The 25,224-nt window shown below is 38.8% G+C and overlaps 1 protein-coding gene across 3 annotated transcripts in view; it reads left to right on the top strand.

The window, feature by feature from the left end:
- KIAA0319L (KIAA0319 like) overlaps positions 1-25,224 on the top strand; it is a 125,970-nt gene that overhangs the window by 47,066 nt on the left and 53,680 nt on the right. For 2 of the 3 annotated variants that reach the window (XM_012439944.2, XM_012439954.2), the window contains exon 3: positions 4,915-5,438. The exons of the other annotated variant lie outside the window; for it this stretch is intronic. In XM_012439944.2, coding sequence (XP_012295367.1) covers positions 4,915-5,438 — 524 coding nt within the window. The remainder of the gene's footprint in view (positions 1-4,914; positions 5,439-25,224) is intronic. 3 annotated transcript variants of the gene reach the window in all.

The raw sequence follows: 25,224 nt of genomic DNA, 5'->3' as shown, positions 1-25,224 counted from the left end.
ACTTTGGGGAAAAGCCTTCCCATATTCATTACCTTCATAAGGTATGGATTTTCTGATGTTCAGCAAGGCCTTGGTTGTACCTGAAGGCTTTCCCACATTTTTTCTAGTGAAAGGTTTTTTTGTTTTTGTTTTTGTTTTTTTCCCCCAGTATGAATTCCTTCATGTCCAATAAGGGTTGAGCTCTTTGTCAAGGCTTTCCCACAGTCATTGCCCTGATAGAGTTTATTTCCACTATGAGTTTTCTGATGCCCAGCAAATCTTTCTATACCTGAAAAAGATTTCACATTTAATATAGTGATAGTTTCTCTCCTGTATGAAGTTTTGATGACTAATAAGAGTTGAGCTCCTTCTAAAGACTTTTCCATATTTATCACACCGATGTGCTTTTTCACCAAGATGGTTGTGATGCTCCAGCACAGTTGAGTTATCTCTGAAAGCTTTCCCACATTCCTTACATTTAAAAGGCTTTTCTCAGCCAGGCGCAGTGGCTCACATCTATAATCCGAACACTTTGAGAGGCAAAGGTTGGGGAATTGCTGAAACCTAGAAGTTCAAGAGCAGCCTGGGCAACATAGAGAGACCCTGTCTCTGACAAAAAGTTAAAAAATTAGCCAAACATGGTGGTTGTGCACCTGTAGTCCCAGCTTCTTGGGAGGCTGAGGCAGGAGGATCTCTTGGGCTCGAAGGTCAAGGCTGCATTGAGTCGTGATGTGCAGCTGTATTCCAGCCTGGCAGAAGAGTGGGATCCTGTCTCTAAATAAATAAATAAGCCTGGACAATAGAGTGGGACTCTGTCTCTAAATAAATAAATAAATAAATAAATAAATAAATAAATAAGCAAGGCTGGGCAATAGAGTGGGACTCTATCTCTAAATAAATAAAAATTTTAAAAGGATTTCTCTCCACTGTGTTTTATCTCCTGATGTGTAAGGAATGCCTTTTGAACAGAGTTTCCCACAGTCATGTTTGTAGAGTTCTTCACTGTATGAATTCTCTGATGATTTGAAAGGACAGTTTTGGCCGGGTGCGGTGGCGCATGACTGTAATCTCAGTACTTTGGGAAGCTGAGGCGGGCGGATCGCCTGAGGTCAAGAGTTTGAGACCAGCTGGCCAACATGGTGAAACCCCATCTCTACTTATAAGAACAAAAATTAGCTGGGTGTGGCAGCGCATACCTGTAATTCCAGCTACTAAGGAGGTTGAGACAGGACAATCACTTGAACCCAGGCAGTGGAGGTTGCAGTGAGCTGAGATTGCACTACTGCACTCCAGCCTGGGTGACAGAGCTAGACTCCCTCTCAAAAAAAAAAAAAAGGACAGTTTTTTTCTCTGAAAACTTTTCACATTTATTTCTTTTATGGTATTTCTCTCTAGAATAAATTCTCTGATGATTAATAAATGTTTAGCGCTTGAGGAATTTGCCACATTCAATACATCTGTAAAGTTGCTCACCTATGTGAATTTACAATGATTTAAAAGGCATGATAAGGGATAGTGTGCTCATAAAGACTATTCCACATTCTTTATATTTATAGGGTTTCTCACTAATATGATTGCTGTCGTGGCTAAAAGAGGAAGAGTTGTATTCAAATTGTACTTTCCCATATTCTTTGTATTTATAGTGCTGCATCTCTGTGGAGCCTCTGCCCTCTTAATCCAGGCCTCTTTCTATCGTGACACTTTTTATTTGCTCTTGCAGAACTTCAGAGTATTTTGCTTTAGCATTAAGATCTTTGTTTCAAACCAGTACTCCTGGACTGCACAGGTACCTGACACAACTGATGCCTCTATCCAGACTCTGCTCCTTGCTGCAGTTGGGTGATTAGTTTTGGTTTGAAAGAGAGAAGCCCACAGACACAAGATTCCCATAGTTTTCCAGCATCACATGGCTGTACAGGTCCTGTTAAGTGGCATTAGGGTATCTCTGTTCAACCTGGATACAAGCCACAGCCACATCCCCAGATGTCAGTGATCCCTGGATCTGGGCCATCTGTCTCCTGAACTGTCTCTCGACTAAGAGCAGAGAACTCTGTGTACACTAATAGTTCTGGAGGCTAGAAATTCAAAATCAAGGTGTTAGAAGGGTTGATGTCTTTGGAGACTGTGGGCAGAATTCCTTCCTTGCCTCCCCCTAGCTTCTGATGGTTGCTGTCAATCGTTGGCTTTCCTTGGCTTGCAGCTGTATTACTCCAACCTCTGCCTCTGTCATCAATGTCATTTTCTCTGTGTCTCTCTAAATCATTGATTTGATAGACTTTTCTTTTCTGAAATAAGCATTTAAAATTATGAATGTCTGTCTAGACACTGCTTTAACTGCATCCCACAAATTTTTATATATTGTGTTATTTTTGTTCAGTTCAAAATATTTTCTAAGTTTTCTCATGGGATTTCAACCTATACCTTAGTAAAGCAGTATTCAACCAAAACTGAAGGTGACTACTGTTCAGATTTCTGGAACTCTTTATCTGTGTAGCTTCCTCCTTTCTGGTACCTTGTTGAAACATTCTAGCTACACAATTACCCTGAACTCTGTCTCCTCAATTCAGCAACTGCCCTGTTGTGCTTGGCTTCTCCTCACCTGTGCCACAGTCTGGAGCATGCCTCCAGCAGAAAGCCAAGGGATTCACACAGCTCATCTGGTTTGTTTCCTTTCTCTCAGGGATCACAGTCCTGCACTGCCTGTTGTCCATTGTCTAAACACAGTTGTTTTACATATTTTGTCTAGTTTTCCAATTGCTATGGGAAGGCAAGCCCCATGGCAATTGGGGGCAATTGGAAGGCAAGCCCCATGGCAATATGATGGGAAGGCAAGCCCCATGGCAATTTCTTCAAGAGCAGAAGTGGAAATCACATTGCATTTAAAAAATTAAATAATGGCTGGGTGCAGTGGCTCACACTTGTAATCCCAGCACTTTGGGAGGCTGAGGCAGGCAGATCACAAGGTCAGAAGTTCGAGACCAGCCTGGCCAATATAGTGAAACCCCGTCTCTACTAAAATTACAAAAACTAGCCGGGTGTGGTGGCGCGCACCTATAGTCCCAGCTACTCGGGAGGCTGAGGCAGAAGAATTGCTTGAACCCGGGAGGCAGAGGTTGGAGTGATCTGAAATTGAACCACTGCACTCCAGCCTGGGCGACAGAGTGATATGTTATCTCAAAAAAAATATTTTATACATATATATATATATATATATATATATATATATATAAGCTTACAGAAAAGTACAAATAATTTTCGTCTGTGTTGACCTCTTAAGTATGAGAAAATTGTTATGAGACAAATGAGGGAAAGTTGATACAAAGGTAGAAATAGTAGTTACTAATATAACAATTTGATTTCAACCAAGTCTGTTCACTAAGTTAACTGTTACCAAGATTCTTAACTATTGGTGACTATGTGGAAAGGTAAATAAAAATGAGGGAGTATTTCTGTATCTCTTGGTAGCATCTTTCTTTTTTTTTCATAGTTGCTATTTCTTCATCTTTTTTTAAGGCAGTTCTGTTTTCTCTGGCCTTCTAAATTGCCTGGTCTGGTGTTAGGTTGGCACCAGTGCTGGCTTCCATAGTGCTCCTGACTCAGTAGTCTAGAAGCTTGCCTTTGTCTTCCTTTTATCTTCCAGCTGGTTAGTGTCCACATTTAGTCAGTATTCCATGGGAGTCAGATTGGCTTTGGCTGATTGTCAGTTGCTTTTATTAGAGCCCTGTTCAGTTGTGTGTACATGCAGACGTGATTATCCATATATTCAGTGTTTTGATTCTATTACATATTTTTTCTATGTAATTCTAATATATATTTCATGTTGTAAGCCCAGGGCCAGGTCTAGGGTAAGGAGAGAGGTGCCCAGAGCATGGAATTTAAAGAGACAGTCACTATGAAGGTCCTGTGAGGCAGCCCTGCACTGGAATGACTCTGAGAGTGAGCACCTCCTTAAATTTTGTGCCTGAGGCACTCTCTTGCCTCATCCTGGTTCTGTTTCTGTATAGCTGGTATTAGAGACCTATATAACCAGTGACTTAAAATGAACTCACATAATCACTTTCATTTAGAATAAGTTTTTATTTCATCTATGAAAACAGAGGTGAGATACTATTTCAGAAGAATCAATGCCATGCCTGAAATAATTAAAAGAAATAAGTCCAAAGTTTATCCATAAGCAACATTAGCCAGAATTTTGGACCAATTGTCTAGGTTACCCACAGTGTGTCACTGTTGTATTTATGTTCTATTATTTCTTATCATGACATGACTTGTTATTAGGAAGTTCTTTCTAGCAGAATTGCTCTCATGATTAAAATTTTTAGTAATCTTGACTACTACTCTGGCTGATACTGTGATATGCAAAGCCATTTGACTTTGGCAAATGATTTGTTTGAAAAAGAATGTATGTGGCTATAACCTGCATGAGGTCAAGAGTAGTCAGTCTGTGTTGCTGCCAGTTTGCTGGGGAAAATATTCCAGCTTGTTCAGCTACCTGTTCTTCTGGTCCCACATTTCTCACATTGTCCCTGGGAAATGCCTTGGAGGTGAGTGGGAAGTCGTCAAGTACTGGGACTCTGCCTTCTTCCTCCCCACTTGCCACCTCCCTGCCTATACTTCCACCAGAATACTTCTTTTTGTTTTTGTTTTATTTTTTCCTGTTTATGAACTGGAATTCTGTGTAAAAGGTCTCCATGGCAGGAACTCATTGAGAACAAGAACCATTAATGAATGTGGAGCAGTATTTCTGGAACCTAAAATATCCTAAGACAAAAAACACTCTCTTTCACATCCCTTGTTCCACTCACTAGATGGCTTTCTCACCCTCTTAAAAACTTGTCTTCAAAATAGCCTCAAATGTTGGTGCTCAGGGCTCTTTATGGAGCAGTAGTTTCTGTTTTTATTTCATCTGAAAATGTTTTCATTCTTTGTTTTTAGATGCCAGTGAGAGCAGGTGCCAGCAGGGGAAGACACAATTTGGAGTTGGCCTGAGATCTGGGGGAGAAAATCACCTCTGGCTTCTTGAAGGAACCCCCTCTCTCCAGTCATGTTGGGCTGCCTGCTGCCAGGACTCTGCCTGCCATGCCTTTTGGTGGCTAGAAGGGATGTGCATTCAGGCAGACTGCAGCAGGCCCCAGAGCTGCCGGGCTTTTAGGACACACTCTTCCAGTTCCATGCTGGTGTTTTTAAAAAAATTCCAAACTGCAGATGATTTGGGCTTTCTACCTGAAGATGATGTACCGCATCTTCTGGGGCTAGGTTGGAACTGGGCATCTTGGAGGCAGAGCCCACCCAGAACTGCACTCAGACCTGCTGTATCTTCCAGTGACCAGCAGACCTTAATCAGGAAGCTTCGGAAGAGAGGTAGTCCCAGTGAAGTAGTTACACCTGTAGTGACACAGCATTCTAAAGTGAATGACTCCAATGAACTAGGTGATCTGACTACCAGTGGCTCTGCAGAGGTAAGCATGCTATGAATAAGAAGCAGAGAAATGGTTAAATCTGCTCTTACATTTGGCATACATGAGCAATGAAGCTGATGCCTGTGGGTAGTGCTTATAGGCTCAGGAGTGTATATATAAAGCTGCTTGGTATCAGCTTCATTGGTGCTGCCCAGATGTACAAAGGGTAATTTGACCCTAGAGATGTTCATTCTATGTAGGTCTGACCATTGTTTTGGTAAAAGCAGAAAGCTGCGGCCGGGCGCGGTGGCTCAAGCCTGTAATCCCAGCACTTTGGGAGGCTGAGGCGGGTGGATCACGAGGTTAAGAGATCGAGACCATCCTGGTCAACATTGTGAAACCCCGTCTCTATTAATACAAAAAAATTAGCTGGGCATGGTGGCGTGTGCCTGTAATCCCAGCTACTTGAGAGGCTGAGGCAGGAGAATTGCCTGAACCCAGGAGGCGGAGGTTGCGGTGAGCCGAGATCGTGCCATTGCACTCCAGCCTGGGTAACGAGAGCGAAACTCCGTCTCAAAAAAAAAAAAAAAGCAGAAAGCTGCTTATTATCTGGTCTAAGCTGGTTCTGGGCTACAGGTAAGTGCAGTTATGTGGCTGTTAGTATCCACCAACCATTCTGCAGTGTTTTCTGCCAGATTGCAAAACAGTTGATTGATGTGGTTGCAGTCAAGTTCTCCTCCATCTCTCACCTGTAAACACATTCTTTATGAGGTAGTTTCTATTCTAGTCTAAATTAACCATGCTTGGTACCACAGATTAAGATCTGACCTGCTGAGCTGTGGAGCAGGATGTAGCCATTAGCCAAGAGGTCTCTGGAGTTAATTCTCACCAGGCTGTATATGCCAAGGGAGATACCACCAGTAGAGTTTATTTTGCTTATTATGTTTCTTCATTGTTAATCTCCTTGGGAAAATGATTAAAAGGAATGACTCACTCTCTGCTCAGTCTCTCATGATTGCTGTGACTTATTTTTTATTTGTTTTGTCCTGGTTGTCTCTATCAAGTTGAAACTAGAGTGGGCTACTATATGCCAGGCACTGTGTGTACTAATTGTTGCACTGTGTCATTTTGTTTAATTTTCATAGCAATATTTCCAAGTAGGTATTATTAGCCCTGTTTTACCTACTGGGAAAACTGAGGCCCAGAGAGGTTAAACAGTTTGCCAGTGATCATGCAGAACAGCTAGAATTGGAACCCAGATTTAATTGTAAGAAAAAACTTTTTAGTGCAATATTAGAGAACAACCCTTGATTTAATATGCCTGTAAACATTTATGGATATCTACTATCAATGTCAGGTACTTTTCTAAGCCTTAGCGATACAAAGGTGAATAAGAATAGTTCATGCCCTCAGGGAGTTTATAATCTAGTGGAGACTGATACATGAAGCTAGGTATTTACAGTGGTGTATAATTACTGCATTAACATACTTATGTATACAATACAGTAAGAACACAAAGAAGAAGTGACTCACTTGAGCAGGCAAGTGGTGTGGATGTGCAGGTAAGACTTCTCAGAGATGTTTAACATTTCTTGAAGGATGTGTAGGATTTTACTAGGGGGTGTTAATGGTGGTAAAAAACCATTCTGGACAGAGCTATGGTGTATGCAAAGGCTCAGTCATAGTCATTATGCATTTACTATGTGCAAGGTACTATACTAAGCTGGGTACTGGAAATATTACAGTAAATAAGATGATTATGATTTCTGCCCTAACAAGGCTTATACCCTGGCAAGGAATATTATATTTCTAATAATTAAATAATTATAATAATTATAAGCTTGATGTGGGTTACGAGTGGGTAAATAACAGAGTTCTGTGAAAACATCCAACAGGAACCTGATAGAAACTAAGGTGTCAGATTAGGCCATTTTAAATAAAGTTAGTTTAAGCTGAGATTTAAAGTAGGAATTAGGAAAAGAAACAGGGAAGAAGAGTATTTCCGGCAGAGGAAATAACAATTTCAAAGTGTGTTAGGCACCCTACAGCATGGCAAGCTCAAGAAATTGAGAGAGACTGGCCTTGCTGGGCAAATGGAGAAGGAGAGCTGGTGGTGAAAGAGACGTCTTGAGAGGTATGCAGAACCTTGAAGCCTTATTAAAATATATTGGTCTTTTTCTGAAGATCAGTGGGAAGTCATTAGGAAGTTTTAAGGAGGGAATGACATAATCAGATATGTGCCTATATGGTGAATAGACTGGAAAGGGCAAGAATATACAGTTGACCCTTGAACAATGTGGGGCTTGGGGATGTCAACCCCTTGTGCAGTTGAAAATTTGCATAAGCTTCTGAATCCCCCAAAATGTAGCTACTAAAAGCCTACTGTTGACTGGAAGCCTTACCAATAAGATAAGCAGTTGATTAATACTTATTGTATATGTCATATTCATTATTCTTAAAGTTTAGAGAAAAGAAAATGTTATTAAGAAAATTATAAGGGGCTGGGCATGGCAGCTTATGCCTGTAATCTCAGCATTTTAGGAGGCCAAGGCAGGTGGATCACTTGAGGTCAGGAGTTTAAGACCTGCCTGGCCAACATGGTGAAACCCCATTTCTCCTAAAAATACAAAAATTAGCCAGGCGAGGTGGTGCACACCTGTAACACCAGCTACTCGGAAGGCTGAGGCATGAGAATCGCTTGAATCCAGGAGGTGGAGGTTGCAGTGAACTGAGATTGCGTCACTGTACTGCAGCCTGGGCGACGAAGCAAGACTCTGTCTCAAAAAAAAAAAAAGAAAAGAAAATCATAAGGGAAAATATATTTAGCATTCATAAAGTGGAAGTGGATCATTTTACAGGCATCCTTGTGGTCTTCTCGTTGAGTAGGCTGAGGAAGAGGAGTAGTTGGTCTTGCTGTCTTGGGTGGCAGAGGCAGGAGAAAATTATAAGTGGACCTGCACAGTTCAAGCCTGTATTATTTAAGAGCCAACTGTATATGGCCTAGTAAAGTAGGAGGCTCTTCAACCAAGAGAACCATTGTACTAAGAAAGGAGATTAAAGATATGGGAAAAGGGATAAACAGTAAATAATCCCTTAGAGCTGTGGTTCTCAAACTTTAGCATGCATCAGACTCACTTGGAGGCCTTGTTAAAAATAAATTGGTCTTGTTTTTTGCTCTGAGGAGCTGGAAATAAAAGACATTGCTGGGTGCCAACTCCACAGTTTCTGACTCAGTAGGTCTGGAGTGGGTTCTGAGAATTTGCATTTCCAAAAAGTTCCTGGAGTGTGCCAATGCTGCTTACCAGGACCATGCTTTGAGAACCATTGCCTTATAGGGCAGGAGGGTTAGAATACTGAGCACAGAGTACAATATTAGTCTTAAGCAGGATACCTCTTTCATTGTGACAGAAAGGATCGGGTAGGATACAGTTAAGGAGGGTTTATAGGTTGGGTAGAAGGAAATTGTACTTCTCATCTCATTCCTGGTTTTTCTTAAGTGTGATGGATCATTTATGAAGAATAGAAACAGAGGTAGAGGCAGATGGGATTGGGTAATGGTCAGGAAAATCAGAGGTTTGGGGAGAGGGGTAAAGGTCTAAAATAGCCATTGTGAAGGATAGAAAATGGCAAACTAGGTAAGGAAATGGAAAGATTGCTGGGTAGCTTTGAAGATGGAGACCATGCATTTATAACAGTGGTACTGATCTTTACAGTTGTGTGATTCTCCTCAGTAGCTCTCAGCAACTCTGTCAAGAAAAGCCTGATAATTTGATTCATCCAAGATAGGATACTTGCCAGGTAGTTTGTATGGAAGGAAAATGAGGTATGGAAATTGAGGTTGTTGTAAAAAGAGTGGATGAGAGATAGTATGAGCAAGTATAAAAAGAGGCAAAGATAGGAAGGTGCTACAGAAGTAGACAAGTTTGGCATTGGGAGGTTACCATGATGGGAAACAGATGTAGGAGGAATGGGTAATCCTGAGTGCTGAAGGGATAGGAGGTGGTGGTCAGAGTATGGAATATTTGAATTTATGATTTTGGAGGTAGAGAAGTTTTGATGACAGAATCTAGGATGAACTGTAGAAGAGGGTTACTGGGGTAGAGTGGAGAAGATGTTTATTGGAGGCAAGGAGCTCAAAGAACCCAAAAAGCTCAAAGAACATGTTAAATGAATTTCCCATGTGGACATTGAGGTAGTCTTTGATGGTGATGGTGATGATGATGATGATAGCATCAATAACTAATGTTTACTGAGGGTTTACTATATCTCAGGTACCATTCAGAACCCTTTACGTGCATTGACTCTTAATCTATACAACAATTATTATGAATTACTATTACTGTTCCTGTTTTATAAATGAGGAAACTCAGGAAAAGTAAGTTAAGGAACATGACCAAGGCAGCACAGCTAGGTATATAGTAGAACCAAGACCTGAGCCCAGGCGGCCTGATCCTCTTTGGACTCTCCTCTTAACTTTCTTACTGTTCAGGCAGGACTCGGGATGAGGAGGACTTTTGAAAGCCAGATGTCAAAATCATTGGTAAAATAGGAAGAGTGATGAATAACTTGGGAGACAATAGCTGTGATGAGAGTTGAAGTGTAGTGTGGCAAGATGGCAAAGGAAAAGAGGTTTTTACTGGGAGGTAGAAGAATAATGGTTTGCAGAGGACATTGGGAAGGGGCAACAAAGAAAATAGCTCCAGCATACTGTAGAATAACTATGGCCAGTGAAATTAGAAATGAACCAGTGAAGTTAGAAATGGACCAGTGAAGCTAGAAATATGGTAGATTTAGATCTGACAGTCTCCTGGAGGATGGTGAAAATTCCATCTTGGGTCTTACAGAATTCAGGTGTATGTTGGAAGGAAGATCCTGAGGATGTGTTGGCTATAGAGAGTTCTTTCTTCTAGTTTACCATCAGTGGGCAGTGGCAAGAAGTTGCTGCTAGTGAATAGGATTTTAAGACCTTTGTGGTCTAATATGGAGAATGCATAGACATGACACGAGGAATATTGAATTTGAATTACGAACCCCAGAAGTGGGAGTGGGCTTTTGCTGCATGCAGTGTTGCATGGAGGCATTACATAGTTTGGCATTACATGTTGAGAACTACAAGTATTGCTAAAAAAAAAATAATAATAATAATGGGCAATGTGAAATCTTCAGATCCAGACAAGTTATGTTTGACCTTATATATCATGCTTAGGAGCTAGCTTCTTATCCTGAAGGCCATGTATAGCTCTGGAAAGGTGGTAAGATTGCCTTGTGCATTTAGAATTGCCTTGGCATTTCTTTTGGGAGAGAACTTGCAGTTCAAACTTCTGCTTAATGCACTGGAGAAGGAAAGAGAAAAGTATGCACTGCAGATCTCATTCTAATTAGGGATGACTGGCTAGCAGCACTAGTTTCTAGTTTGTGCTGTTTTCACTAAGGTAGGTCAAGCAACTCTGCATCCAAAGTGGGGAGAAATTGTATCATAAATTGCTTTTGTCTTGCCTGAAATGCCTGCAGAGCTGCAAAGGCATTTGGATTGTCAGTCTGCATTTTTCACTCTTTTAGAAATATACATATATTGAATCCAAAAGCAGATATTGTGGACCTTTTGCAATTCCAGAAGTGGAAAGGAATGTCATCAATTTATTCCCGTTTCTCAAAGAGAGAGAAGCTTGTCCTGCTTAATTTAAGTATTGCACCCTTTTTGTGCCATGAACCTCTGAATTGTTGGCAGGAGGAGCACAGAGGCTTGTTGACTGAGTCCTGGAACGTGTACAGTATAAGCAGTTCAGCCAATTAATTGTGTACATTATAAGAACATGTACAGTATAAGCAGTTCTGACAATTAATTGCTGCCAATCCTGCTGTGTGCCAGAGAAAGGAGTGCTTTATTTGAGGGCAGGAAATGAAGGTCCTCTTAGGTATCCCTGCATGTAAGGTTTGGCTTTAGGAAGACTGAAGTGTTCTTCTCCTAACAGCATCATCTCCCTGTTGCCAGTCAATACTCACATACAGCATTTTAACTCTTTGAAAGCCAGTGACTTTCTGTGGAACAAATAAATGACTTAGAGGATAAATGAGCCAAGCACCCAGACAGCTCTCTGCTGCCTTCTTTTACTGAGAATTTCTGTCGGCTCCACATAAGGCCTGAGCTTACCTCTTATCAGAAGATAGAGGTGTGGGGTGTGGGCAGTGACAGAGGGATAACCTTACATAACTGATGACAGGGATCTAAGCATTGCTGTTTCCCTTCATGTTTTACTGTAGTTGTTTTGGGTTTGTTTTTCAGGTTTGTTTTGTTTTTTTTTTTTTATTTGTTTTTACTTGTTTGCTTGTTTTTCTTTTTTGTATTAGTTCTTGGACCACAATACTCTTTCCTTATTTTTTTCCTTCATAACTACCCATTTTCTCCACTAATCTCCTAATAGTTCTAGTTCTTTAATCTACTTATCTAGTTTTTACTATGTACAGTGAGTTTGAAATTGTGTTTATCGGCTACTTTGTGAGCTAATTTATTGTCTTAGTTTATTCAGGCTGCTATAACAGAATACCACAAACTGGGTGATTTATAAACAACAGAAATTTATTTCTCACTGTTTTGGAGGCTGGGAAATCCCAGCTGAAGGTGCTGGCAGATTTGGTGTCTGGTGAGGAGCCAGGCTGCATAGACACTGCATTCTAGCTATGTTCTCACATGGTGGAGGAGGAAGACAAACTCTCTGGCCCATTTTCTAAGTGCACTAATCCCATTCACCAGGGCTCCAGCCTCGTGACCTAATTACCTTCCAAAGGTCTTATCTCCTAATATCATCACTTTGGGGGTTAGCTAGATTTCAACATATGAATTTTGGGGGAACACAAACATTCAATCTGTAGTACTTACAAAGCAAGAGCTGATGGGGATTTTGGTGTGGATCCCTTAAATCCTTACCAACTGGCAGAACTTGACCATCTCTTGTTAACACCGCAGGTGTCATCCCTCTCTCTTTCCCCTTTAGTGGATGGTCTTAGTTTCTTTAAGGAGACTCTCAGAAGACTAACTTTTAATTAATTTCTATAAAGATAAACTGTGCCATATTCTCCAGTCTCAGCTTTAGTTGCTGAGAATTGGGATATGGTGTGTCATTAAACCCCTCTGACTTTGCCACTGCAGGAAGACATTTTTTTCCATTGGTACGATTTTTATTAGTGACAGTGGCAGGTTTTTGTTTTATTTCGATACCATTGTGTCTCAAATGTATTGAAAGCTGAATTTTTATAAATTGTTATTTAATATTGAGTAGACACTAGGATAGCATGCGTCTTACCAAGGAGGACCCCTATATGGATTGTGATTATGTGACCAGTTAAGTGTGAACATCCTGTGGGTGGCCTTACAGACTCCTACTCAAAATGGAATCGTGATGGAAGGTTTTGTTTTGTTATCTTTAATTTTGACATTAATTGCTGGATGTGGCTTCCTTGATTTGGAGAGAGTAGCCTTAGAGTAGAGATAGGGAGGAAGGGAGAAAGAAGAAGAGAGAGAATTGGAGGGATAGAGAAAGAGAATGTGAATTGAAACTTTTCATCATTCTGAATAAGACTTCTTGAAGAAGAAACAGGTGTATACACCTGGGCAGTGATTATATGACATATGGTTTGTTCAGAATTGGCTTAGTTTGTATGATTTCTATCCAGTGCCAGAAAACACTGCTCAAGGAAATTCTACCCAACCCTTTATTATCCCCTAAAATTTTTTAGTATACCTCATAGTTTCTGAAGTAAAATAATTTGTTCCCTGTTTCCTGTTCCTGTTTCCTTAAAAGTGTAGTACATATGTTTTTTAAAAAATGATAAGCTTTTTCTTTAAAACAAATTATTTTATTAAATGAAAATCTGTCTGCCTAACTTTAAAATAGTCACACTGTTCTTCTACTTCTGAGAATCTGTCTAAAGCAATAGTTTCTAAATAAAGAAAACTTTGCACACAATGGTAATGCTACTTATTTTATGAAAAAAATGAAAACAGTCTGTCTAATGAGGGAAAAATGGACATTGTGCAACCGTTATAAATACGCTTTTGGGTGCATGAATGGCTCTTTTGTTACTCCTTTCTTCTTTCCACTCCACCCACATGGAATACTCGTTCTTCTGTGGGCGCCATACTTTTAGAAAGCAGCTTTTTTGAAGTATAATTGTCATATCATAAACTGTACATGCTTAAAGTGTACAATTTTGTTAGTTTATTTATATCTATCTCTATGTCTATAAAACCATCACCATAAAAAGATAATGAATATATGTATCAACTCCAAAATTTCTTCTGCCCCCTTGTAATCTGTCCCTCTCACCCTCTCCTCTAGGAAATTGACTTGCTTTTAGTCATTATAGATTTTTTATAATTTTTAAATAAATTGAATCATATATTATATACACATTTCTTTTTAACATTATTGGTGTATAATTTATATAACAAAACATTCCTTTTAAGCATATAATTCAGTGGTTTTAGTAAATGCATAGAGTTGTAAATCATTATTACAATCCAGTTTGATAATATTTCTTTTTTCTGCAGTACAGTACCATAACATTTCTATCACCCCAAAAACTTCCTTTGTCCCTATTTATCCAAAAGTTCCTGTATGTCTTCCCTATTCTCACCCCAGCCCTGGGTATCCATTGATCTGCTGTTTCTTTAAATTTGCATTTTCTAGACTTTGCGTTATGTGGAATCATGGGATATGTAGTCTTTTGTGTTTAGCTTCTTTTACTTAGCATAGTGTTTTTATGTCCATTCATGTTGTAACATATGCTAGTAGCTGGCTTTTTTTTTTTTTTTTTTTGCGATAGATCTCGCTCTGTTGCCCAGGCTGGAGTGTAGTGGTGCAATCTCTGCTTGCTGCAACCTCCACCTCCCGGGTTTAAGTGATTCTTGTGCCTCAGCCTCCCGAGCAGCTAGGACTACGGGCATGTGCCACCATGCCCGGCTAATTTTTGTATTTTTTAAAGTAGAGATGAGTTTTCACCACGTTGGCCAGGCTGGTCTTGAATTCCTGACTTCAGGTGATCTACCCACCTCAGCCTCCCAAAATAGTGGGATTGCAGATATGAGCCACCATGCCTTGTCCCTAGTAGCTGGCTTTTAAAAATTCCTAAGTAGTATTCCATTGTATAGATATATTATAATTTGTTATCCATTCACTTATTAATGGATATTGGATTGCTTCCAGATTTTGGTTATTACAGATTAAGATTTTGGTTATTACAGATTAAGATTTGTGTACAACTTTTTGTATAGCATATATTTTAATTTCTCCTGGGTAACTACATGGGAGTGGAATATCTGGGTTACATTGTATATTTTATTTTATTTTATTTTACTTTGAGACAGAGTCTTGCTTTGTCGCCCAGGCTGGAGTGCAGTGGCACTGCCTTGGCTCACTGCAACCTCTGCTTCCTTGGTTTAAGAGATTCTCCTGCCTCAGCCTCCCAAGTAGCTGGGATTACAGGTGCCTGCCACCATGCCTGGCTAAGTTTTGTATTTTTAGTAGAGACGGGGTTTCACTATGTTGGCCAGGCTGGTCTCAAACTCCCGACCTCAAGTGATCTACCCACTTTGGCCTCCAAAGTTTTGGGATTGCAAGCATGAGCCACCATGCCTGGCCTACATTGTATGGGTATATTTAACTTTTTATCAAACTGCCCAAGTGTTTTCCAAAATGGTTGTACCATTTTACATTTCCATGAGTAATATATCAAATTGCTCCACATTCTTTTCAGCACTTGGTATGGTGAAACTTTTTAATTTTATACATTGTAATAGGTATGTAATTGTATTTCATTGTGGTTTTGATTTGCATTTTCCTAATGACTAATGATGTTGAATATTTTTTGTGTGCTTATTTGACATTCATGTTTCTTTTGTAAAGTGTTCATATTTTTCCCTATTTTTAAAAAGTGGAAAAAAATATCTGGATGTGGTGGTGCACACTTGTAGTCCCAGTTATTCAGGAAGCTGAGACAGGAGAATCGCTTGAGCCTGGAAGGTTGCCTGAGTGACAGAGCGAGACCCTATCAAAAAACAAAGTGTTATTTTCTCACATATATATTTTCTGCATACAAGCTCTTTCTCAGATATGTGATTTGCAAATTCTTCTCTTCCAGTCTGTAACTTAACGTTTTCATTCTCTTAGCAGTGTCTTTCAAAGAGCAGATCTTAATTTCGATGAAGTCTGGTTTCTTAATTTTTTCTTTTATGGATTGTGTTTTTGGTGTTGTATCTGAGAAAGATTTTCTCCTAAGCTTTCCTCTAAAAGCTTTATTTATTTATTTATTTATTTATATATGAGACAGAGTCTCATCTGGGCTGGAGTGCAGTGGCATGATCTTGGCTCCCTGCAGCCTCCGCCTCCCAGGTTCAAGTGATTCTCCTGCCTCAGCCTCCCGAATAGTTGGACTACTGACATGTACCACCATGCCTGGCTATTCTTATATTTTTTTACTAGAGACAGAGTTTTACCATGTTGGCCAGGTTGGTCTCGAACACCTGACCTCAGGCGATCGGCCTGTCTCAGCCTTCCAAAGTGCTGGGATTTACAAGCGTGAGCCACCGTGCCTGGCTGTAAAAGTTTCATAATTTTAGGTTTTACATTTAGGTCTAGGGTTATTTTGTAAATTGTGAGAACTATGGATGGATTTTTTTTTTTTTGTCATATGACTATCTAGTTGTTTTAGGATCATATTTTTTCCATCCTTTCTACATTGAATTGCCATTTTACCTTTGTTGAAAAACAATTAAACGTGTCAATTAAACGTGTTTATAGTGTTTATGTGTCTACTTCTCTACACTGTTTGGTCCCGTTTATCTATTTGCCTATATTGACATCAGTACCACACTGTCTTGATAACTGTAGCTTTCTTTTTTGAGACAGGGTCTCACTGTGGTTGCTCATACTAGAGTGCAGTGGTACAGTCTTGGCTTACTGCAGCCTTGACCTTCTGGACTCAGGTGATTCTCCCACTTCAGCCTCCCAAGTAGCTAGGATTATAGGCATGTACCAACATGCTGGCTAGTGTTTTGTTTGCTTGTTTGTTTTCTTTGTATTTTAGTGGAGATGGGGTTTGGTTATGTTGCCCAGGCTAGTCTCGAACTCCTGGACTCAAGCAATCCACCTACCTCAGCCTCCCAAGGTGCTGGGATTACAGGAGTGAGCCACCACATCTGGCCTAACTCTAGCTTTGTAATATATGTTTAAATCAGATGATGTTTATAACTTTGTTCTTGATCAAAATTGCCCATTTTAGGTTTCTTGCATGTCCATATGAATTTTAGAATTATCTTGTCAATTTCTTAAGTCTTCTGGAATTTTCACTGGGATTATATTGGGAGTATAGATCAATTTAGAGGAAATCAACAGCTTAATCGTAATGTTGAGTTTTCTGACCCATTAGCACAGTGTATCTCTCCATTTAATTAAATCATCTATGATTTTTCTCAGTGATGTGTTGTAGTTTTGGTGTACAGATCTTTTTGTTTGTTTGTTTGACATAGGGTCTCACTTTGTCACCCAGGCTGGAGTTGAGTGGCGCAATCTTGGCTCTCTGCAGCCTTGACCTCCTGGGCTCAAGTGATCCTCCTGCCTTAGCCCCCCAACTAGCTGAGACTACAAGTGTGTGCTACCACATCTGGCTAATTTTTTGTAGAGTTGTTATTTTGTCATGTTGCCCAGGCTGGTCTCCAACTCCTGAGTTTAAGCGATCCACCTGCCTCGGCCTCCCAAAGTGCTAGGATTACGGATAAATCTGATGAAAGATGTGCAAGATCTGTATACCAGCTGGGCATCAGTGTACAGGTCTTGCACATCTTTTGTCAGATTTATCTGTAATTCTAAAAAAATCTAAAAATGTGCAAGATCTGTACACTGGCACCTGGCTAGTGCAAGCACTTTTTTTATTTTTATTTTTTTGTGCCTACTCCTCCAACAGAGATCTTGCATGTCTTTTGTCAGATTTATCCGTATTACATTTAAAAAAATTTGGTGGATACATAGTAGGTATATATATTTGTGTATTTCTTATCTTTGATGCTACTATACTTGGTGTTTTTAAAAAATCCAATGTCTGATTGTTTGTTGCTGGTATATAGAAATACAATTGCTTTTTGTATATTGGTCTTCTATTTGTAATCTTGCTAAACTTACTCATTCTGGTAGTATTTTTTATAGATTCCATAGGATTTTCTCTCTATATAATCATGTTGTCTGCAAATAAAGACAGTTTTACTTCTTCTCCAGCCTGGGTGGCTTTTATTTCTTTTTTTTTTTTTTTTTTTTTTTTTGCCTTATTGCCCTGGCTAGAACTTCCACTACAATGTTTTTTATATGTTTTTTCATTTTGTAGAGATGGACCCTTGCTTTGTTGTCCAGGCTGGTGTGGAACTCTTGGCTTCCAGCAGTCTTCCTGCTTTAGCCTCCCAAAGTGTTGGGATTACAGGCGTGAGCCACCATGCTGGGCCTCCAATACAATATTGAATAGAAGTGGTGAAAGTCTACATCTTAGCTGTAGGTTTTTTGAAAGCTACAGACTTGTAGCTACAGGATTTTTGAAAGCTACAGACTTATAGCTTTCAGACTTGAAAGTCAGCTATAAGTCTGATGTTAGCTGTAGATTTTTGAAGATACCTTTTATCAGGTATAGGGAATTTATTTCTATTCCTAGTTTGATGTAAGTTTTTATCATGAATAGTTGATGGATTTTGTCAAATGCTTTTTCTCCTATTGATATGATCTTTTTTTTTTTTTTTAGTATGTTAATATGGTGAATAATATGATTGATTTCAAATGGTAAAACAACCTTACATTCCTGGAGTAAACTTTGCTTGGTCATAATATTATTTTGGTATATTTTTATATTTGATTTACCAAATTTTTGTTATGAATTTTTACATCTGTTTATTGGCTTGTAATTTTCTTTTCTTGTAATGTCTTTGTCTAGGTTTTTTTTTTTGTTTGTTTGTTTGTTTTTTTTTGCTCCTTCCTGAAGTCTAGTTAATAGCAGAATAATACTGGCCTCATAGAATGAGTTGAGAAGTTTTTCCTTTTCTTCAGTTTTCTGGAGGGTTTGTGTAGAATTGGTATTATTTTTCCTTAAATGTTAAATATAATTCTCTAGTGAACCATCTGTACTTGAAATTTTCTTTATGCAGAGTTTTAAACTAGAAATTTAATTTTTGTGATAGATACATTGCTATGTATGCTATCTCTTTCTTCTTGAGTGAGCTTTTGCAGATTGCCTCTTTCAAGGAATTTGCATTTCATCCCATTAGTCAAATTTATTCACATAAAGTTCATTATAGTCTCTTACTGTCCTTTTAACATCTATAGAACATATACCATCTCTCTCATTGCTGATACTGGTAATTTGTGTCTTCTTGTCTCTTACTCTGGCACTGGTTCTTCCTCTCTCATTTCTCCTGATTAGACTGGTTAGTGTTTCTCAAAGAACCATATTTGGTTTTATTCATTTTTCTTACTGTTTTTCTGTTTTCTATTTTACTGATTTCTGCACTAATCTTTTTTTTTTTTTTTTTTTTTTTTTAACAGAGTCTTGTTTGCTCTCTTCCCTAGGCTGGAGTGCAGTGGCACAATCTCCACTCACTACAACCTCTGCCTCTTAGGTTCAAGTCATTCTTGTGCCTCAGCCTCCTGAGTAGCTGGGACTACAGACATTCACCACCACACCCAACTAATTTTTGTATTTTTAGTAGAGATGGGGTTTTGCTATGTTGGGCAGGCTGGTCTCAAACTCCTGGCCCAAGTGATCCGCCCACCTCGGCCTCCCAAAGTGCTGAGATTACAAGTGTGAGCTACCGTGCCTGGCTGATTTCTGCACTAAACTTTATTATTGTATTTCTTTGGCTTAATTTGGATTTTATTTGCTGTTTTTCGTTTCTTAGAATGTAAGTTTATTTTATTTTATTTTATTTTAGAATTTAATTTGAAGTCATTGGTTTGAGACTAGTGTAGACATTTTAGTGCTGTACATTTTCCTCGATTGCTTTAGCTGTATCACACAAATTTTGATATTTTGTGTTACAGTTTTATTCAGTTCAAAATACTTTTTTATTTCCATTTTGACTACTCATTTGACCCTTGGGTTATTTAGAAGTGTGTTATGTGGTTTCAAAATATTTGGAAGAATTTTCTACATATTGTTTTATTATTCATTGGTAATTTAATCCCATTGTAGCCAGAGAACATTGTATGACTTGAATCTTTTTTAATTTATTGGCACCTGTTTTATGGCTCAGAATATGGTCTATCCTGGTAAATGTCCCCTGTGCATTTGGATATGTTTTCTGTTGTTGGGTGAGTATAATCAGTTAGGTCAAATTTGTTAATGTTGTTCAATTCTTCAATATTCTTACTTATTTTCTGTCTCCTTCTTCCATCAGTTATTTAGAGAGTGGTGATAAAATATCATAATTATAGTTATGTCTGTTTCTCCTCATTATTTGATCAGCTTTTGCTTTATGTATTTTGAAGTTTATTATTAGATGTCTAAATGTTTAGGATTGTTATTTCTCTTCATGAATTGACTCCTTTGTCATTATGATACAATCCTCTTTATCTTTGGTAACATTGTTTTCTCTGAAATCCATTTTGTCTGATATTAATATAGCCACTTAAGCTACTTTTGATTAGTGTTAACATAATATATCTTCTTCCATCCTTTAACTTTTATCCTATTTGTGTCTTTACATTTAAGGTCAGTTTCTAATAGGCTACATATAGATGCATTGCTTTTTATCCAGTCTGACAGTCTCTGCTGATTAATTGGAATTAGACCAATTAAATTTAATGTGATTATTATTATTGCTATTATTTTGAGACAGAATCTCACTCTGTCACCCAGGCTGGAGTGCAGTGGCACAATCATGGCTCACTGCAACCTTGACCTCCCGGGCTCAAGCAATCCTTCCACCTCTGCCTCTTGAGTAGCTGGGACTAAATGAGTGTGCTACTATGCCCAGCTAATTTTTAAATTTTTTGTAACGACAAGTTCTCACAATGTTGCCCAGGCTGGTCTCAAACTCCTGGGCTCAAGCGATCTTCCCACCTCACCTTCCCAAAGAGCTAGGATTACAGGTATGAGCCACCATGCCTGCCGTAAGGGCCATCATTCTGCCTACCACAGCTAATAAGCCAACAAAGAAGGTAAAATTGAATGTGAAAAATAATTCAGACAAGATCGTGCGTGTTCAGAGTAGTATGGCCACATACTGAAAAATAATTAATTCAAAGGAAGGCATAAACATAGGAAAAATGGACAAAGAACAAATTGGATAAATAGAGAGCAAATACTAAGTTGGTAGACTTGAACCCAGTCACATAAATAATCACATTAGGTTGGGCTCAGTGTCCCACATCTATAATTCTAGCACTTTAGGAAGCCAAGGTGGAGGGATCACTTGAGCCCAGCAGTTTGAGACAAGTTTGGGCAACATAGTGAGACCCCCATCTCTACAAAAAATTTTTTTAAAAAATTAGCTAAGTGCGATGTGATAGCATGTTCCTGTGGTCTTAGCTACTCAGGAGCTGAGGCAGGAGTCTCATTTGAGCCTGCAGTGAGCCATGATCACACCATTGCACTCCAGCCTGGGCAACAGAGTGAGACCCTGTCTCAAAAACAAAAAACAAACAAAAAGAACAATGGCCCCTAAAGATGTCAGTGTTATAATCTCAGGAACCTGTGAATCTGTTAAATTACATGGCAAAAAGGAATTAAGGTTTAAGATGGAATCAAGGTTACTAATAAGCCGACCTCAAAATAGGAAGATTATCCTGCATTTTTCCCGGTAGGGCCAATGTAAACACAAAGGTCCTTAAAGTAGAAGAAGATGTCACTATGGAAAAAAGACACAGAGACATGAAACGTTGCTTGCTCTACGGATGAGGGAGGGGACCATGAGCCAAGGAAGGTGGGTGGCCTCTAAAAACTAAAAAATACAAGGAAACAAGTTGTTCCTTAAAGCATCTAGAAGGGAACACAGCCCTGTCAACCCCTTGATTTTAGCCCTGTGAGATCTGTGTTGGATTCCTATTCTACAAAAGTATAGGATAATAATACATTTGTGTTTTTAAGCCACTAAGTTTGTAGTAATTTGTTTTAACAGTGATAAAAATTTAATACAATTGTAATTCTTTGTTGTGTAGTTCTAGTGGTTACTTTTGAGTTTATAGTATATATCTTTAACCTATCAAGAACTACCTTAAATGATATTATTTCACCTTCATCTTTGAAAAATATTTTCACTATTTAAATAAATCTAAGTTGACAGGTTTTTTGTTTTTTTTTTTTGCTTTCAGTACTTTAAAGAAATCATGTCAATGTCTTCTAGCTTGCATTATTTCAGTTGAGATATCTGCTCTAGTTTTTCTCTTTGTTCCTTCATATATGATGTTTCTTTTTTCTCTGGCTGCTTATATAATTTTCTCTTTATCACTATTTTAAGCAATTTGATTATATTATTCTATGGTATAATTTTATGTTTCATGTGCTTGGGGCTTGTTGAACTTCTTTAATCTGGATTAGAATGTGAGTTTATAGTTTTCATCAAGTTTGAAAAATTATTGATGATTATTAAAATATTTTACTGTCCCTCTCCCTGTGGGAACTCTAATTACAAGCATATTTGGCCATTTCAATTTACTTCACAGTTTGCTGATGCCCCTTTCATTTATTTTCAGTCTTTTTTCTGCTCTGTATTTCATTTTAAATATTTCTTTTTTTTTTTTTTGAGACGGAGTTTCGCTCTTGTTACCCAGGCTGGAGTGTAATGGTGCGATCTCGGCTCTCCGCAACCTCTGCCTCCTGGGTTCAGGCAATTCTCCTGCCTCAGCCTCCTGAGTAGCTGGGATTACAGGCACGCTCCACCATACCCAGCTAATTTTTGTATTTTTAGTAGAGACGGGGTTTCACCATGTTGACCAGGATGGTCTGGATCTCTTGACCTCGTGATCCACCTGCCTCAGCCTCCCAAAGTGCTGGGATTACAGGCTTGAGCCACCGCGCCTGGCCTCATTTTAAATATTTCTATTGAAATTCTTTTAAATTTACTGATCTTCTCTTCTGCATTGTTTAATCTGCCATTAAATTCCTACAGTGTTGCATTAGTGTATTCTCACATTGCTATAAAGAAATATGAGAGACTGAGTAATTTATGAAGAAAAAAGAGGTTTAACTGACTCACAGTTCTGCAGGCTGCACAGGAAGCTTGACTGTAAAAGTGCCACACACTTTTAAACCATCGGATCTCATGAGAATTCACTCACTATCATGAGAACAGCAAGGGGAAATCCACCCTCATGATCCAATCACCTCCTGCTACGTCCCTCCCCCAATATTGGGAATTACAATTTGACATGAGATTTAAGTGGGGACACAGAGCCAAAACATGTCAAGTATATTTTCTTTAATATCAAACATTGTAGTATTTATCTTAAAAGTTTGACATGAGGTCTTTTTTATGTCTTATATCTCTTCTTAATATGTTCAGTCTTTCCTATAACTTCTTAAACATAGAAATATAATCACAATACTTATTTTAATATCCCTGTCTACCAGTTCTGTCCTCTCTGTTATTTCTGGATCAGTTTTAATTGATATACATTTTTTTTCCTCATTACGGGATTTATTTTCCTGCTTCTTTGCATGTCTGGTTATTTCTGATTAAGTACCAGACATTGCAAATTTTACCTACTGGAGTGTTGGATATTTTTGTATCACTGTAGGTATTCTTGAGCTTTGTTCTGGGCTATGGTTAAACTATTTGCACACATTGATACTTTTGAGTCTTGCTTTTAAGCTTTGTCATGTGAGTACAGGGCTGCATTTAGTCTAGGGTTAATTTTTCAACCCTACTAAAGCAAGACTATTAGTACTTTAACTGATGTCCTGTGAATAAGTTTTCCATTCTGGCTTTTTGGAATAGGTGCTATTTCTTACCCATCTGAACTTGAGTACTTTTCTCTGTAATCAGGAGACTACAGGGCAGCCTGGGCAACATGGCAAAACCCTATCTCTGCAAAAAATAGAAAAAGCTACTTGTGGGGCTCAGGTGGGATGATTGCTTGAGCCTGGGAGGTCGAGGCTGTGGCAAGCCAAGATCATGTCACTGCACTCCAGCCTGGATGACAGAGCAAGACCCTGTCTCAGAAATAAACAAAAGCCAGGCATGGTGGCTCATGCCTGTAATCCCAGCACTTTGGGAGGCTGAGGCAGGTGAATCACTTAAGGTCAGGAGTTTGAGACCAACCTGGCCAACATGGTGAAAACCTTTCTTTACTCAAAATACAAAAATTAGCAGGGCACAGTGGCAGGTGCCTGTAATCTCAGCTACTTGGGAGGCTGAGGCAGGAGAATCACATAAACCTGGGAGGCAGAGGTTACAGTGAGTGGAGATTGCACCACTGCACTCCAGCCTGGGTGACAGAGTGGGACTCCTCAAAAACAAATAAACAAACAAAACAAAAGAATACAGGTTAGTTTTTTCCTTGGCCCTGTGCAGTTTCTTCATATACGTTTGATTATCAGTACTCAGTGGAGTACTGAAGGGGGTCTCCTTCAGATTTTCAGAGTTCTGTCTCTATATAGCACTCTTCTTTCCCAGACTTCCAGCTCAGCTCTTCAACTCAGAAAGACTGCTGGTCTGTGCTTGGATTTCCTCTTCTGTGCCATAGCCTAGAAATATTTTCTAGACGGTAAGCTGGTGCAATCATAGGGTTCACCTTTTTTTCATTTCTTAGGGATCACTGTTTTTTATTACCTGATGTCTGGTATCTTGAAAGCCATTGTTTAGTATATTTTGTCTGGTTTTAAAATTTTTTTCAGAAGGATAAATCTTCTTGCTGTTACTTCATCTTGACTGGAAGAGAAAGTACAGCATGTTTTTTGTCCTTTTTGTTTTTTTAAGCTTTTGGTATTCACCTACCTAACTACTTATTCTTCAAGACTCTTCCCAAGCTTTACTTCTTTTTGAAAGCCTTCTCTGATATTTACTTCCCAAGAAACACTCCTAAATATTTGCATAATACTCAACTCTATCATTAAATTTTCAGTCTCAGAACTTGATGCTCATTGTTCAAACTTGATACTTGCAAATATGTCCTTGATTTTGTCTTCTTGCATCTTTAGCTACCATTCATTTTTCCTCTTCCTTTTTATGTAGAAATATCAAAGGTGGTCTACATTTGCTCTCTCTTCTTTATTCACTTACATCTAATCCTCAGCCCTGTGGAATTTGGATTCCACTGAAGCTACTCTTGCCAGGGTCACCAGTGACTTCACAGTTGCCAATTGCAATGTATTCTTTTCAGTCTTTATTTGATTGGCCCTGTATGCATTATTTCATACTGGTTGCAATTGTCTCTTCTTTCTTGTGAGGACCACACATTCCTGGTCCTTTTCCTTCTTCCTGACAATACCTTCTTAGTCAATTTTGTTGGTCATTTTATCAGCTTACAGCCTTCATATTTCAAATGTTCTATTTTTGATTACTATTTCCTTTATTTACATGTCTTCCTGTCCTAATTCATTCACTCCCATGGTTTTAGGAGCATGATTCCAAGTCTTAGTTTTTGTTTGAATTTCCCAGAGCTATTTTAGCTTCAGTTTGTCTAAAACATAACTTCCTGTAATTTCCTTAAAGTTGCTCTTCTGTAGTCTATTTCATTTTTGACACTACTGTAGTCAGTCCCTCACACAGACTAGAAACATAGGTGTCATCTCAGACTCTTCCCCAAACCCCAGATCTATTACAGCTTCACAAATATTAGATCCTTAATATTTTAAAATCCATCCCACAGGGGGAATT

Source organism: Aotus nancymaae, unplaced genomic scaffold (genome assembly GCF_030222135.1).
Source record: "Aotus nancymaae isolate 86718 unplaced genomic scaffold, 86718_ANA_hifiasm-v0.15.2.pri h1tg000053l, whole genome shotgun sequence".
Classification (NCBI taxonomy): Eukaryota; Metazoa; Chordata; class Mammalia; order Primates; family Aotidae; genus Aotus; species Aotus nancymaae.
Note: the sequence above shows the minus strand (reverse complement) of the source record. Positions and strands in the feature narration are given on the sequence as shown.